This window comes from Poecile atricapillus, chromosome 9 (assembly GCF_030490865.1).
Source record: "Poecile atricapillus isolate bPoeAtr1 chromosome 9, bPoeAtr1.hap1, whole genome shotgun sequence".
NCBI classification, from domain to species: Eukaryota; Metazoa; Chordata; class Aves; order Passeriformes; family Paridae; genus Poecile; species Poecile atricapillus.
Genome location: NC_081257.1, coordinates 8,487,368 through 8,504,236, shown reverse-complemented (window position 1 = coordinate 8,504,236; position 16,869 = coordinate 8,487,368). Strand labels below are relative to the sequence as shown.

General features: G+C 50.5%; 1 protein-coding gene across 2 annotated transcripts in view; it reads right to left on the bottom strand.

Moving 5' to 3' along the window:
• The window catches only part of CACNA2D2 (calcium voltage-gated channel auxiliary subunit alpha2delta 2), a 222,941-nt gene that overhangs the window by 39,854 nt on the left and 166,218 nt on the right, over positions 1-16,869 (bottom strand). For both annotated transcript variants that reach the window (XM_058845292.1, XM_058845293.1), the window contains exon 4: positions 14,148-14,207. In XM_058845292.1, the coding sequence (XP_058701275.1) occupies positions 14,148-14,207 (60 nt within the window). The remainder of the gene's footprint in view (positions 1-14,147; positions 14,208-16,869) is intronic.

The following is a 16,869-nucleotide window of genomic DNA, read 5'->3' as shown; positions in this document are numbered from 1 at the left end:
AGTAAAGGTGCCATTCTCGACGAGTGATTTGAACAATTGGAGGGATGAGGCAAGGAACTTCAGGAGGAATCCAGAGGGAGTAGCAAAGAGGTTTGAACTAATGGCAAAGAACTTAGATATTGATTGGGAGGATATAGAAGTGATGTTGTCAGAGTTGACAGATACGGAAAGGGAACTCGTATTGGAAACGGGGAGACGACATGCCCAACTATTATCGGGGAGACTAGAAGATAATTTTCCCAGCAGTAAACCAGAGTGGGACCCGGGCAACACGGAACACTATCAACGGCTAGTGCAGTATAGAAAATTGATAGTGATGGGCTTGCGTAATGCGATCCCTAAGGCTGTCAATTGGTCGATGCTGTATGGTGTCAGGCAGGGAAAGGATGAGACCCCGTCAGAATTTCTGGATAGGCTTAGGGCAGCAATGAGACAATACACACCCCTGGACCCAGCAACAGAGGAAGGGAAACAGCATTTGTTAGGGTTAATGATGGGACAGAGTAACCCAGACATCAGGAAGAAATTACAAAAGCTCGAGCACCCGGCAAATAAAAACCTAGAGACACTGCTGAATGAGGCGTGGAAAGTATACAATAATAGAGAAGTTGAGGAGAAGAAAAAGGAGGACAGGAGGATAGCTCGAGTAGTGGCTGTAGCAGTGGCAGCTCAGAAGACAGGCTACTCGGAACCTGGAACCAGGGGAAGAGGTAGAGACAACCCAGCAGGAAGGGGAAGGAGGCTCCAGCCCCATTCAAACGGGTTAGGGCCGAATCAATGTGCGTACTGCCTGCAGACGGGACACTGGAAGCGAGAATGCCCCCAGCTAAGGGAAAGGCTAATGGCCACCACTACTACCACGCCTCAGGATAGTGAATGAAGGGAACCGGTGGGCCGTACCCTAGCAGACCCACTGGTTAAGATAGAGCTAGGGGAGGGTAAAAAGGAATTAGACTTTTTGATTGATACGGGAGCAACCTTTTCGGTTTTAAATCAAGAATTTGTACCTAAAAGTGATGAATTTGTGCAAGTTGTGGGAGCAACAGGCCAACCAGAAAAGGCTTACTTTTTGAAACCCATTAAATACAAAATTGGGAAGCAAATGGGAATTCATCAGTTCCTGTATTTACCAAATTCACCAAAACCCCTACTAGGGAGAGACTTATTGGAGAACTTGGGGGCCGTAATAAAGTTTAATAAAGATCAATTGGAGTTTCAAGTAAATGAAGAACAACTGATTACAGCTTTAAGCCTAACGATCAGTTGTGTAGAGCCTAAACCTGAAAGCCACAATTTCGAGCAAATCCTGGGCCAGACGTACCCATTGGTGTGGGCTACTGATATACCTGGAAAATCAAAACAAGCAGCACCGATTGTCGTTGAACTTAAAGCTGGGACAAAACCGGTGAGAAAGAAACAATACCCTCTGAGGATAGAAGATAGGAAAGGGATTGAGCCCACAATCAGAAGGTTTATGGAACTGGGGTTATTGGTAGAATGCGAATCAGATTTTAATACACCAATCCTGCCAGTCAAGAAACCTAATGGAACCTATAGGTTAGTCCAGGATCTGAGAGCAGTAAATGAAATAACTAAGGCATTGCATCCGGTAGTTGCTAACCCATACACGCTTTTGACCAGACTGAAGGACAATTTGGCCTGGTTCACCGTATTAGATTTAAAAGACGCGTTCTTTTGCCTCCCCTTAGCTCTCGAGAGTCAAAAGATTTTTGCCTTTGAGTGGGAATCTGTAGATAGTGGAAGAAAGACCCAACTCACCTGGACAGTGTTGCCCCAAGGGTGGTGCAATTCCCCTACGATTTTTGGGAATCAGTTAGCCAAGGAACTAGAACAGTGGGAAAGGCCGCTGGGAGATGGCACCCTTCTGCAGTACGTAGACGACCTCCTAATAGCAACAGTGACAGAGGAAGAATGCATTGAATGGACTATTTCCTTGCTGAATTTCCTGGGTTTAAATGGATATCGAGTCTCTCGACAGAAAGCACAGCTGGTACAGACACAAGTGGTGTACCTGGGATACGAAGTCTCCAGAGGGCAGCGATCCCTGGGAGCAGCTAGGAAAGAGGCCATCTGCCAGATGCCCAAACCAGAGACGGTGAGAGATCTGCGCGCCTTTTTGGGGATGACAGGTTGGTGTCGGCTATGGATCTACTCGTACGGGATACTCGCTAAACCACTGTATGATTTGTTGAAGGAGGCTAAGAGCATCCTAGTTTGGACTCCCGAGGCAGAAGAAGCCTTCAAGAAGCTGAAGATGGAACTAATGAGAGCACCAGCCTTAGGTCTCCCAGACGTATCAAAACCATTCTGGCTGTTCTCCCACGAACGACAAGGGATGGCCTTAGGAGTCCTAGCACAGCAGCTGGGACCGCACAAGAGAGCTGTGGCCTACTTCTCTAAGCGATTGGATGAAGTAAGCAAAGGATGGCCAGGCTGTCTGAGGGCAGTGGCCGCAGTGATAATTAACATAGAAGAGGCCAGGAAGCTCACGCTGGGCCAAAAGGTGACTGTACTAGTATCCCACACCGTGTCGGCTGTGCTGGAACAGAAAGGCAACCATTGGTTGTCGCCTTCCAGATTCCTAAAATACCAGGCCGTTCTGGCTGAATCAGATGACGTAACCATTCAGGTAACTAACATTGTGAACCCAGCTTCATTTCTAGAAGGAAGAGCCCCGGCAGAACCCATCGAACACGACTGCCTGGAAACAATTGAAGCTGTCTATTCCAGTCGCCCGGACCTCAAAGAAGAGCCGTTCGAAGATGCGGACAACTGGTTCTCAGATGGCAGCAGCTTCGTGAAGCAAGGAGTAAGAATGGCTGGTTATGCGGTCACTACTACAGAAAGGGTAATTGAGTCGAACCCCTTACCCACAGGAACTTCAGCCCAGAAGGCAGAACTGATAGCTCTGACTCGAGCTCTGGAATTGGCAGAGAATATGCAAATCAATATATGGACAGACTCTAAATATGCCTTTTCTGTTGTACATGCTCATGGGGCCATCTGGAAAGAAAGAGGACTGTTGACTACACAAGGAAAAACAGTCAAACATGCAGAGGAGGTTCTGCGATTGCTAGAGGCGGTCCAACTCCCAGCTCAAGTGGCCATAATGCATTGTAAGGGACATCTGAAAGGCAATACTATTCCAGAAATAGGAAATAGAAAGGCAGATACAGAGGCCAAATTGGCTGCCACAAAGTCTAGGGAAGTGGGAATAACGGCCCTAATACCAGGAGACCTGGATATCAGTATCAAGCCAGATTACCAGGAATCAGACCATAAATGGATTCAAAGAAATAAGGGCAAAATATTAGAAAATGGTTGGGGTCAATTGGAAACAGGACAGTTAGTAGTACCAGGAAATGTGATGTGGCAGTTTGTAAAAGCAGAACATGAGAAGGCCCATTGGGGTTTGGATCCGCTTTACCAATATTTGCAAACCAGGATAGCAGGACCGAAATTATTTACTACTATAAAGCACGTAACATCCCAGTGCGAACGGTGCCTGAGAAATAACCCGAATACGGGAACCAAGATACACCAAGGAGCCATAAGTCGAGGTAAATTCCCAGGTGAAGTATGGCAAATTGATTTTTCTGAGCTCCCAAGAAAAGGGGGGCTCCGATATTTGTTGGTATTAACTGATACATTTTCTGGGTGGCCTGAAGCATTCCCTTGCAGGACAAACAAGGAAAGAGAAGTGACCAAAATACTGTTGAGTGAAATCATTCCGCGGTTTGGGGTACCGAAGAGTATTTCCTCGGATAGGGGTACACACTTCTGTGCGAAAGTGGTGAGAGCAATAAGCAAAGCATTACAAATCAAATGGCAATTACATACACCTTATCATCCACAGGCCAGTGGACAAGTAGAAAAAATGAATCATCTTATTAAGCAGCAAATTGCCAAAATATGCCAAGAGACTAATTTGCAATGGTATCAAGCCTTGCCTATTGCTCTGCTGAGGCTGAGAGTCAAACCAAGGTCAAAAGAGAAGCTAAGCCCATTTGAAATCCTGTATGGTAGACCTTATGCTATGCAAGTTGTAAACGGGGATGCCATAGGCCAAATCGGTAACCAGTACATTTATGATTATGTAATTACAGTAGGGAAACAATTGGATAAGAATGCTACCGTGGTAATAGAGCACCAACCTAAACAACCTGATTGTAAATTGCATCCGTTTAACCCCGGTGATTGGGTGTATGTTAAGAATCTTTTAGGAAAACCCCTACAAGAGAAGTGGGAAGGACCTTTCCAAGTGCTGCTGACTACCTTCACCGCGGTCCGGATCAAGGAGCGACCTACGTGGATTCATTACTCGCGGGTCAAGAAAGCTCCAGAGAGTAAACAAGAGGAACGGACACCATGACCTTGACTTCACCTCAAGCCCTTTCAACCCTGATCATTGGACTCTCGATAAGTATAGTTCTTCCCCGAGACTCTGACCCGATAGATCCATGGTCTCACGCACATCAGTGTACCCACCCGGAATGGGGAGAGAAGGGACCCTATTTCGAGGTATATGCCCTACATAACAATCAGCCATACGCAAGTAAATTATGGCATCAATCTTCCATGGTAGCATACAAGGGAGACCAAATCCAAATTGGGTGTCGAGAGCTTGACTCAGTGGAAGGAAGAACAAAGCAGCTAGTATTGACAATTCGATCCTTGGGGAAGTCAGCATCCGAACATAACTTAATTACCTTTAGTCCGGTAAAAATGGGTAAGCCCACTATTTGGAGGCAGCAAAAGGGCCCAATTTCGTGTAGGTGGAGTGATTTCCGGGAAGATCCAACCGGATCACAGCCCCAAAACACAGTAATTTATAGAAAAGATTCGCTTGGGGACCTGCGCCCACAAAACATAACTCTTGACCCTCACCCTCTTCCTTTCCCTGCGGGAAAGATCGTGGCATCTGGTGGCCCCGAGGAAGGGAAGGCACGGTGTGAAATGGCATTTAGATTAGATCAATCGATGTCGTTCATATGCGAAAGACAGTTGAAGATACCGGAACAAGGTCTTAACCCAGAGGGGGTCCCTAGTGGGCATGCTGTTGAATATAGGGTGGCACTATCGGAAGACGTGACCCCCTTATATCCAAATCTAGACTTGCCCCAAGAAACCGCTCCACCAGCGGAATGCAAAGTAGTGCACAATTTAACCTTTGTAGGGCCTCAAGTGATAAGAAAATCTAATGAACTAAAATTATTATTGGACCCTACTTATTCCCTGAAAAAGGTGCAGATGAATATACGCGTCGATGTTACGCATCTGCAGAAGGATTGTCGACCATTTGTACAGCAAAGCCTTAAGGGATGGAATGCATGGCTAGCAACTAGGTCCTATCACAGGCGGGCGCAAAGAGATATAAGTGGATGGGTTGGAACTGGATTTGGAATACTGAATACAGTAGATCAAGAGGTATTGGTGAACAAATTGAGCACTGTCACCACCAACTTAGGAAAACTCAAGGTGCCGCTGAGTTCATCTATGCTTACATTGGCAGAAACACAATCGCTAGTAGTAAAATTACTAACCATGGTAGCAAACCATACTGCAGAGGATTTTGTAAAGCTCGCTGATTACACAGGAGAGCTCAGTAAAGACATTGCACTCGCTATCCAATGCTCTCAGACACAACAGTGGGTACAATCGGTAGCGGCAGGAATAATGAGAGAAGGAACGTCAGGTATATTACCTCAAGAACTAAGGGAAACAATATTAAAGGACAATCATACTACACAATTCGAGAAGGACCACCAAGCCTGGTGGCAATTAGTAAATTTCACTTATGAACCTCAACAGGAACATATCGAAGCTTATGTCCTCACCATCAGTGCGGCAGAGGAAAGAGCTATTTTTCCTATCCTCACCCTAGGGACAATGCAACAAGATGTCATTGTCAAGCCAATAGATCACAATGTTTGGGCCAGTTATGATTATATCAAAAATAAGTGGCAATCGGTTAGCACAGAGGCATGTATTCCTAGAGGACAGCTAGGCTATGTTTGCGAAAACGCTGTAGTAGAGGCAGAAGATTTATGCTTAGATGCTGAGAATAGAGTGTGCACCTTTGAAGTGCTTTTGCGTAATCGAACACAGTCACAAGTTTACTATATAGGGAATGGGTGTGCTTGCGTACGGACAGCCTGTGACAATGTCACTATAGATAATTGCCAAGAGGAAACTAACAATACTAACTTTTGTGTATGCAACTTTACCAAAATAGTGGGTTGCGATTTTCATTATACTGTCCCAATAACTACTCAACAGCTAATTAACACAGATTTTAACCTGTATCGGGAAATACCAGAATTGCAAATAGGGATGGATGTCAAAATTCTCAAAGCAATGCTCGCACACCCTAAAGTAAAGGAATTGGTGCAAAGAGTGAATCAAACAACTACACGGATGGTATGGCAGGTAGAACATGATTCAGAAAGAATAAAGAATGTCCTCACCGAAGTAGAACAAGTAGGCCAGCATCATTGGTGGGATATCTTCACAGGATTTTCCCCAACAGCCACACAGGTTTTCAATTACCTGGTGCCCCCAATGATATTGGTAGTTGGAGCCCTGTTGGTTTTAACTCTTACAAATATTTTTATGTGGTGGAAGCTAAGGATCATAATGAAAAGGACCCAAATGGTTTGGGCTATGGTACGAGCGCATCAGCGCTCTTAGGATTAGACATCAGCACTCTTAGGATCAGACCTTGACGAAAGAATTCGTAAGTCATAAGAAAAGGGGGGAATGAAGCCATAAAATAGATAGCCTTCGAGAAATAATGGGTTAAAACATAGAATATGAAGGGAACATCTGGAGGTAATAAACACAACGACAGGAGGGAAAGAGAAGGATAAAAATCACCGGACTAAGCGTAATTTAAGCCGAAGCTAAAGCATGCCTAATGTCAATATGATAAGTTGGCCCTAGGAGGTTGGGAACTCGGCCAACTACACCGGGAAAGGACCAAATTTGGAAAGAAGTTCAAAAGTTTAAGGAGGAAGACTCCTCGGAGACCCTCGCCCACGATGAAGGCCGACCGGAACGACCCCCGAAAAGATCCTCAAAATAGAAGTTTCCACCCACGCCCCGCCTACGGCACGCCCCTTATGAATATGCATGTATATGATGTAATTCCAAACCTAAACTGTATAAAAGGCATGCTTTTGTTGTAAGACTTTGGAAAACTCCCTTTAGAGATTTCCCCAACGTGCACGTTGCTAATAAAATACCTCCTGTCTATTTGACTTAAACTGCGTCTCTTAGACAGTTATTCATCGCCTTTTGGGGCAAAATTCGGCATCATGAGGACAAGCCAGGTGACCAGAGCTGTGCCTGGTCAGACCCACGGGCAATTCAGTGGGTGGGGAGAGCAAGCAGGAGCTGGTGTGCCCGTACAGCACTGGGGGCTCTGCTCATGAGCCCACCTTTCCTCTGCCATCAGCATTTAGAGAGGACAGTGAGTATTTAGGTACTTCTTCATGTCCCTGAACTGTCAAACAGACAGAAATAGCAACAGCTTTTGCTTATAGTTGCACCTTTCGTACAGAAGACATCGTGCAGCATGTCACAGAGCTCCTGCAGCCTCACACCTGCACTGTGGCTGGAGGAGCAGAGGATGAGCACAGCACGTCCCCAGCACAGCATTACCCTGCCAAGCTCTCCTGGGTCACGAGGAGTGGGATGGGGCTGCCTGATGGCTGTCCTTGGGGATTGGTTTGTGCTGGTCAATCGGTCCTGGCTGGCAGCTGGGGCTGGAGGGCTCAGCCAGGTGAGTGCTCAGCCTGAGGTGCCTGAGCCCTGCCATGGGCACAGCAGCCTCTTGGCTGGGGAACAACAGAGCAAAGAAAGTGTTCCTGCTACACCTGCCATGGGCTGGTGTGAGGGCCACAGCCAGGAACAGGTTTCAAAGGGACTAGATGAATCCCTGGGAGAAATTCCTACCTGCAATCCCAGCCACATCTGGCTGTGGCTGGCAGGGACTGAATCTTTATTTCCACTGGCTAGAGCTATTCTTGTCCATCTGCACCATGATGAATCCTTTCCTAGTCCCCAGAAGAGGACAATATTCATGGTTAGCCCCAGCCACCACAGGCTGTTGGATAGACCAAGAAGAGGCCTGGTGGAGACCATACTTCTCCTGCAGCACTGTGGATTCCCCGCATCCCATCCACCATCAGGGGCTGTAGCATTTCCCAGGACAGGTGGAAACAGTCATCATAATCTGCCTTGGCATCTTTTTTTTAAAAGCAATTTCCTCCCTCTGCCTCTCTGACAGAGCTGGGGAAATATTTAAGTGACCTGTCAACAGTTTTTTCATCTCCCTGAGAAGATGTTTTATCTGATCACACCTCACCAGCTATTCTTCTTTACATGGCATCTCCTCTCCATCCTGCTCCTCTGAGGCTGCCTCAAACGAGGCGCGGCCACTGCTCCCCACCACTGCACCCCAGTGCCACAGGGATGCCAGCACACACACAGAGGCTGTTGGAGACCCTCTGCCCTTCCTGGGATGGGATGGGGTGGGAAAGCCAACAACCCCTACACCAAACCATCACAGTCATGGAGATGCCATGGGTGGCCCAAACGTCTTGCAGAGTGGGGGGTTGGGAAAGCCCCCTCAAGCCTCATCTTTGGTTTTTAAGGGGGAACAACACCGACACAGGGTTTTTGTGAATGATTTTCTTGTTCTGCTTTTCGGCCAGACCGGCGCTACAGCAGCAAGGTTGGTGCTATAGCACAGTAATTCTCCGAGTGTAATGAAAGCTGACATTATATCAAACACAATAAAGACTCTCAGTTGATGGAGATCATTCCTGAACACACAAACCCATTAAACTGAAAAAAAAAAATATCAATTCTACACACTCTCCAGCCAAAAGAAAATGTGATTTGTTATCTAAAAGGGGGTTATAAACACAGCTTCAATGCACTTTCTGTGCTGTAATGAAAACTGGGTTTGAAATGGCAAGATGACTGCAAATTAGAGTATTTGATTTTATTTTCCAACTTTTTAGGTAAACCTTCTACAAGGGCAAGTGCAAGGTTATGGTGACAATCTTTCTGTTCTCAGCCGATAAGTAGGATCTGTAATTAAAGGAGGAGAAAAATGAAAGGAGGATAAGGAGCTGGTGTTCGCCCTTCTGATGCTGCTTTGAACACAAAACCCTGCCTGCGTGGCTGTGCCCAGCCCACGGGAACAGCTGCCAGAGCCCACTCACGGCATGGCACGGCACGGCACGGCACGGCACGGCACGGCACGGCACGGCACCGTACAGCCGCTGCTCCCCTGCAGACACACACCTGGCACTGCTGGCTGCAGCAGCAGGATGGGACAGCAGGATAGAGCAGGATGAGACAGCAGGATGGGACAGCAGGATGGAGCAGGATGGGACAGCAGGATGGGACAGCAGGATGGGACAGCAGGATGGGACAGCAGGATGGAGCAGGATGGGACAGCAGGATGGGACAGGATGGGACAGCAGGATGGAGCAGGATGGGACAGCAGGATGGAGCAGGATGGGACAGCAGGATGGAGCAGGACAGGACAGCAGGATAGAGCAGGATGGGACAGCAGGATGGGACAGGATGGGACAGCAGGATGGAGCAGGATGGGACAGCAGGATGGAGCAGGACAGGACAGCAGGATAGAGCAGGATGGAACCGCAGGATGGAACCGCAGGATGGAGAAGCAGGATGGGACAGCAGGATAGAGCAGGATGGGACAGGATGGGACAGCAGGATAGAGCAGGATGGGACAGCAGGATGGAGCAGCAGCAGGATGGAGCACCAGGATGGAGAAGCAGGATGGGACAGCAGGATCCTGCACATGGAGGGATGAGGCACCCAGGGCTATATGGCTGTGGTCAGGCACCCAGCCATGTTGCCATGTCTCCCTGCTTTATCCCACACCTTTCCTGGGAAGTCAGGAGCACAGTCTCTGTTATTGCTCCTGTCCATCCCCATTTGGCAAACAGCAATCCCCTTTTCCCTGGAGTTTTGTTTCTAATGGAGCTTGAAATTATCTGGGCTTTGTTATTCCTCATATGCTTGCAGGCAGGGGTTACTGATGGAGGCAGCGGCGTGGGGCTGTCGAACACTCGTGATCCCCCTGCCACCTCCACAAATGTCACCACACCCCAAAACCACCCAGTGCTTAAACCCTGTCCCCAGCAGCTCCTACACCCACAGCTCAATGTATAGCTATTTTTCTTTTCCAAGTGAACAGAGCCTGCTGGGCTCTGACCCTTCAAAAGGGCCTTTCCAACATCAAAAGGTGGGGAGAGCTGGGAGGCAGAGGGGCAGCAGGCAGGGGAAAAGAGTAGCTTCCCAGTATAGTAATGGAAAATGCAGTGAGGAAGGAGACTGGGAGAAAAACAACAGTAATAAACATTTTATGAAGCAGAAAATGGCTTATAAAGAAGTCAACTTTTAAAGGCAATTTATATAATCCTGCCAGGCACACATAAACGTGGGGATGGATATCTGCAGCACTGGAGTGTCCCTTAAAGGCACAAATAGCTCCGGCAGCCCCAGCAGACTGACACGAGGTGATGATGATGATGATGATGATGGTGACGTTGCCCTGGGATGCATTCCGTGGCTGGCAGTGCAGATCTGCACCTCTGACAGCATCCCCCAGGTCAGCACAGCCCCTACTCCCACACACTATGCGAGGGGGGGACACCTGAGACCCTGCTGATGCTGCTGGGATGGGGCTGATGGTCTGGAAAAAAACTCAAGGGAAACTCAGGAGGAAAGCAGAGCACACAAATGGAAAAGAACTGGGAGAACATGGATCTGGCTGGGATGTCTGACAGGCCACATGGCAGCTTGTCAGTGAGGATGGACCCAAAGAATGGCAGCAAAAAACACAACATGACCTGTCAGCATTGTTGTAGGTACTTCTGCAGGTCCCATGCCCAAGCAGGGCAGCAAACAGAGGATGGAAACCTGAAAACTGCATTGCAGGGTGGGCTGGAGCCCCGGCTCCTCTGCTTGCTGCTGGGGATGGTCATCACAGGGCGGGCTCAGAACCACTGCCACGGCTGGGGGATAGTTCTAGGGACATCCAGAGCAGGGGGACACCCAGCCCTGATGTGCCTTGAAGGACAAACCCTCATGGCTCTGCATGAAGTGGAGCCAGACTGTCCCAGTGGAACTCTGAATGGAAGCCTGCAGGCCAGAAGACTCTCACCGAGTAAACTGGTTGGCCAGGCCACTGAAAAGAGGGAATTTTCTGTGGTTTCCTACCATACCAGTGCCAGGTGGTTGCTGTATCCCTTGGTGGGAGCCCACTCTGGCAAGAGGACCCAGCTTTCACCTTTCCACAGTTCCACAGCCGTCTCCAGTGGGTGAATGTGCATCCCTGAGAAACCTTCACTGTGCAGGCAGGGAAGGGCATGATCTCCCCCCACAGCCTGCCCACATCCCTGCCCACCATGCCACTCTGAGCTGCCACCCAGCCCTGGAGTAAAACAAGCTCGAAGGAACTCATGAGGGTGCTCAGAGTATGGGTGACCTTGGGGCCATGGCTACTTTTGACCAAGGAAAATGGTCCAATGTCCAGAACTGATCCGGGGACACAGCCCCAGCTTGGCTGGTAGACATGAGGGCCTGAGGGTGGACAAGCACAAGTAGCAGGGATGAAGCAGGACAGGATGAAGGGATTGCTTAGGGAACAGGGAGACGCTTTGCAAAGCCTCCTGAGGTGAGAGGCTGAACTCGGCTCCAGAAAGGCCAGCATGGCTGGTCTGTAGCTAGAAACACCAGAAAACAGCAAGGAAAAAGGAACTTTCCCCGTAGAGATGGATTGTGAGTGATTGTTGGCAGCAGCTCCCAGCTGCTCAGGCTCTTGCTCCTGCTTCATTTTCCCCTGGACTTCCATAGCAACCCATCTGCAGTGAGGTTTAATGGGGCTGCCATTAGCACTAATGCAGTGCAAACACTCAGCATCTGCCGGCGCCTTTGGATGGAAACACAAAAATAACCGCGCTCGCCGCAATCTGTCATCGACTCCGGCGCGGGGTTAGGACGCGACACGCTGGGAGAGGAGGGGAGAGCTGCAGCCAGGAGGAACGAGCTGAGCTGAGCTGCTCGGTGGGAAGGGAGGAGAGGAGGAGCTGGGATGCTGTGCTGCCGCCTTTCCTGCCTGCTGCCCGTGCCAGCACCGGCACAAAGCTGGGGGCAGCTGCAGAGCCAGGGTCAGCAGTGCTGACACACAGATCTGACCGTGCCTGGCCACTGCATGGATGAAGGGGCAGAAAAAGGAGGCTCAGCCCCAGCAATGAGATGTACAAAGCCTCTTCATCCCTCTGCTCTGCTCAGGAGCTGGGGCTGTTGCAGGCAGGACTGAGGCAGGCAGGGCTGATGCCCAGCACCCTGGGGGCTGTGCATAGAGCTGGACCAGTCCATCAAGTGTCCCAGCCAGGCCTGGGCTGTCCTGATAAAGCTGCGCCGAGCTCTGCGGTGACGCATCGCTGCACATTGTTTCTGGGTGACTCGCTCCTAATTACCTTGATTAAGTGGTTGCAAACAGTGCTATTAAAAATATTTTTTTTCCATGAAAGTGGATTTCTGAAAGGTTTGTGCCGTGAATGGCAAAATGAGCCAAGAGCTCCCCAGCGCTGTAGCTTTTCCCAGCATGTTTTGTGTCCTGCTGTTATTCCCCTGGCAGTGGAAGTCAGCCAGGTCTGGCTGGAGAAGGAGCTCTTTGGGGCTCAAAAGAGCCCCTGCAGCAGGAGCCCATCCCTGCATTCCAGAGGATGAGCAGAAGCCCCAAGCACTGCTATAAAATGCAGTGACCTTGTGCCACCTCTGCCTGCCCTGCACGTGCCCTGGTCACAAGGCATCCAAGCCTGGGTGCCAGCCCAGCATGGGCTCCACGGGGCAACCAAAAGGTCCCTGGGGTACCTGCAGTCAAGCTTCAGGTGCTGCTCAGGGATGTGTGCTGGTCAGGATATGTTTCCTGACCCCAAAGGACACATGAGACTGGCTCAACACTAGGGATGAAGATGCCTGAAGCTTGCCCTGCCCTTCTCTGGGCTTTCCCTCGGCGCCCCGAGCCAACATCCTGGTGTGGCACCGGCACTGGCATCAGTGGGTGCCTGCAGCAAATCTCATTATTCTCTTCACCTCCTCTCCACTGGCCTCTTGGGAAGATGTGACAGCAATTCACCAGTGCTCTCATGCACACAGGAATACCCCTGTGAGCTCCTCCTGCTCCTTGGGTGGGACACAGAATCAGCCACCAGTGTCCACCCCACACTGGCCACATGGCAAATGAAAGCCAAGCAGGTCAAACCCTTGCCTTCTCTTTTGCTCCTCCCACCTCTCCCCCTCCACAGCAGACCCTGGTGACCATCAGCTGTGGCAGGAAGGTGTGTGTGAGCAGCAGCAGCAGCTCAGACTGTGAAATACCCTCCCAACCAGCACGGCCTGGCAGTGGGGTGTCCCCAGCTGTCCCCTCAGAGGGTGACAGGGTTCCTCAGGGCTGGGCGGGGTGCGGCCCTACCCAAGAGGAAGGGGCTGGGTGGCTCAGGAATATTTTTTTACTGCAGACTCCATTCGCGCTGGAAGAAAAACAATCTTTCCTTCCTTTTGTATTATGGTTATAATTTGAGAGCATTTCCAGACAGAATCCTTCAGGTTCCCGCTGAGTGCTATCACCGCCAGAATTACAAAGTCAAATGCAATCATTAAACCCGCGTCTTCCCTCTCCCAGCCCAGATTGCTCCTTCCCCAGGAACAGCCCCACACTGCTGGCATGTGCCACCGAAGAGCCACCGCTGCTGTCACCCCGTGCGAGGCCCCCCTCAGCACCAAACGCGGCTAATGCCGGAGATGGGGCGAGCAGGAGTCCCCTCAGCCCCCCCGCCCTCACAGCCGAGCCGTCACTTCGACCTTCACCTCCTGCCTCTCCTCACGGTGTGTGCGGGCTGAGGCGAGCCTGCAAACGAGCTCCAAATCGCTTCATTTGCTCTCGTTAGCCGGGGCCTGCCGAGCCAGCGGCGACTGACGGCGGGGGCCAGGAGGTGTGCGAGGAGGGACGGGACAGTGACTCCCGTGCCACACCAAGGCCGGCAGGGAAGGGGAGGGAGCGCACGGAGCCTTACCCGGATGTTGTCCTGCCAGTGGTGAGCCTTCTGGAATTTCTCCGCAGCGTTGGCGAGTCTCTGCAAAACAAGTGGGAGACGAGAAATGAGCCTAGGGAAAGCAAGAGGACGCAGGCATTGCCCACAGCAGCCCAGGGCGGTGGGTGCCACCTCAACAGCCAAGCATCCCTGTTTGGGGGCTCCTGCAGCACCGTGCCGCCCCTCTGCTGCCCCGCAAGGGGAGACGCTGCAGGGTGATGGCCCGGGAATGAGGTTTTGCAGGGTGTTCCAGGGACAGGGAGCCAGTGGTTCCTGCCGGCTCCTGCCTTTCCTGGAGCAAGCCAGTATCTCCAGAGGAATCACTGCCACTTGAAGTGACAGAGCTGAGCCTCTGCAGCTTGGCAGCTGTCGGCATCCCGCCGGAGCAGGGCAGGCTCTTGTTGCACAGGGCAAGGGCTGAACCCAGGTCTCTGTACTGACAGCCCCCAGCTCTGTGCAGAGCAGGGCAGACTCTTCAAAAATGCCTGAAAACCCTCTCAAAGTGCTGGGGCCCCAAGGTGCACTGTGCTGCCCACTCAGATTTAGCCCCTTTTTACACCCATGCCCACACTGGGGTGACCAGAGGAACCAGGATTTGGCAGAAGCAGGATGGGACGATGCTCAGCATCTGGGCAGCCTCACTGGATTCTCAGCCATGAGACCCCTCACCAGCACAGAGGGTGCAGCAGGGCAGGGCCGGAGACTGGGCAGCCCCTGGGGTACTGCAGTGCCTGGAAGAAGCTGCAATCTGGCCTTTTGTGGAATCAAAGGGGATAGGCAGGGCAAGAGCTGCAGGCTTTCTACAGGATCCTCTCTGCATCAGTAAGAAAATAAAGCCAAGAGCAAAACGAGCACGTTTCCCTCCATCCCTCGACCAGGTTTGTGGGCAGCCGCCTGGGGAGCTGCCTGCCAGGGCTGTACATGCAGCCCAGTGTCCTGAGCCAGCCCACAGAGCCAAGGGCCACCCAGACCCCTGGGTCTGCTCACTCACTGCTCACAGGAACACGGGGTTTATGTCTGGTAATGCCGTACTCAGCACAGCCTGCTCCCCACCAGCCATCAGCTGTACAAGGTTCCCAGGGAATACATACTGCCAGGTCTCAGATCCAGGGGCCAGTCTGTACAGGGCTAACAGCCCATGAGGCTTCCGAGGCTGTTGCAATCCCTAGAGGGCTCCCTAGAGAGTTAGTGGGAGACAGACCAAGCAAACATGTACCTTACAGCACAGGCTCCTGCCTCGTCTGCTCCTCATTTCCCTGCGGACATATTTCCCTAGAGGGGCATGGACATGCTCTGCTCCATGTAAGTGCTGCTGGCAGCCAGAGCATGGGGAGAGAGGTGAGCCCTGGCTGTTTTCAGATGCTGAATTGGCTGGGAGGAGGAAGGAGCACTGACAGTGGAGTGACATCTTGGGCTAAATAGAACCCCAAATCACCACCTGGGCAGCACCTCAGAGATTCACGTAACGAACACAAGATTCCCAGTGCTAGTACACACATGACTTCCATGCCATGAACCACAAATCCCAGGATGAAAAAGCTCATTCACTTTATCATGTAACTCCTTTACTCATCAGGGTTGTGGCAGGCTGGTGGGAGCCCATGGGGGAAGCAGTGAAGTCTAGCAATATCCCTGGGAAATTATTTCCTCAGGGCCTGAACAGTGGCCAGCTATAAGAGCACACACAGATACAAGCCTTGGGCACAGTCACAGGTCACAGCTGCTGTCCCCACTGTCACCAGTTTCTCCAGCACTCCCATCAGCCCACAGGGATGCAAAATGTCTCAAGCCTTCCAAATGTATGCTCAGGGGAAAGGAAGCCCCCAGGTGCCAGGGTGTCCCCATTGCCCCTGCAGGAGAGTGGCAGCCCAGCCCTGGCAGGGTGGCTTGAGCAGGGCAGTGGCAGCCGATGCTGTATTTCTGTGAGTGTGCCAAAGCACAGGCACTCAAAAGTAAGGTGAAAGACATCACAGATCTGGCCCTCCCCAGCCTGAAAATGCAGCTTGTTCTTATCAGATGCAGGGAAACACGAATCCATCACTGCATAATCTCAGCACATACTGGCCAAAACTTTCCTGTTTAATCTTTTCTCTTTCTCTTAATCTTGATTTCCAAATCAAAGTGCATGCTTTCAGTGGCCAGCATCCAAGGGGAAAGATCAGTTATCAGCTGAACATTGAAGCAAAATCCTTACGGCTCCAGTGGCAGACCGAAGGGAATGAGAAACAACACGTGGCTGCACAGAAAAGCCAAGTGATATGAATTTTCAGGGCAGTTTTTCATGATCTCACCTGCACAGCCACATCCCTGCCCCCAAGAGCTGCCTAGAAAATCCGTGGCCCAATTGTGTACCTCATCGCCCCCAAGCTTTTGTGCTCTGTTTATATCTTGAGATGGCTGATTAAAGACAAGCATTTATTCTGAGTCGTGTTTAAGGCAGTGGTGATGAAATATGCATTTTTCTATACTTGATAAGAGTGTGTTTGTTTATTATGGGCTGGGGTAAGATTTATGGACATCTTTAACTATTCATCGCCTTGTGCAAAGTGCCTGGAGGATTGCAAATGGTGTAGTAAGGGACGGCTACGCCCAGGAACGACACCTCGACAGAAGATATTTTTCCTCTGGAAAATGTCAATTTGTCAAAGTCAAACCAGACACCATTTTGGTTAAAAAAGAAAAAAAGAAAAAGGAAATCCAGATG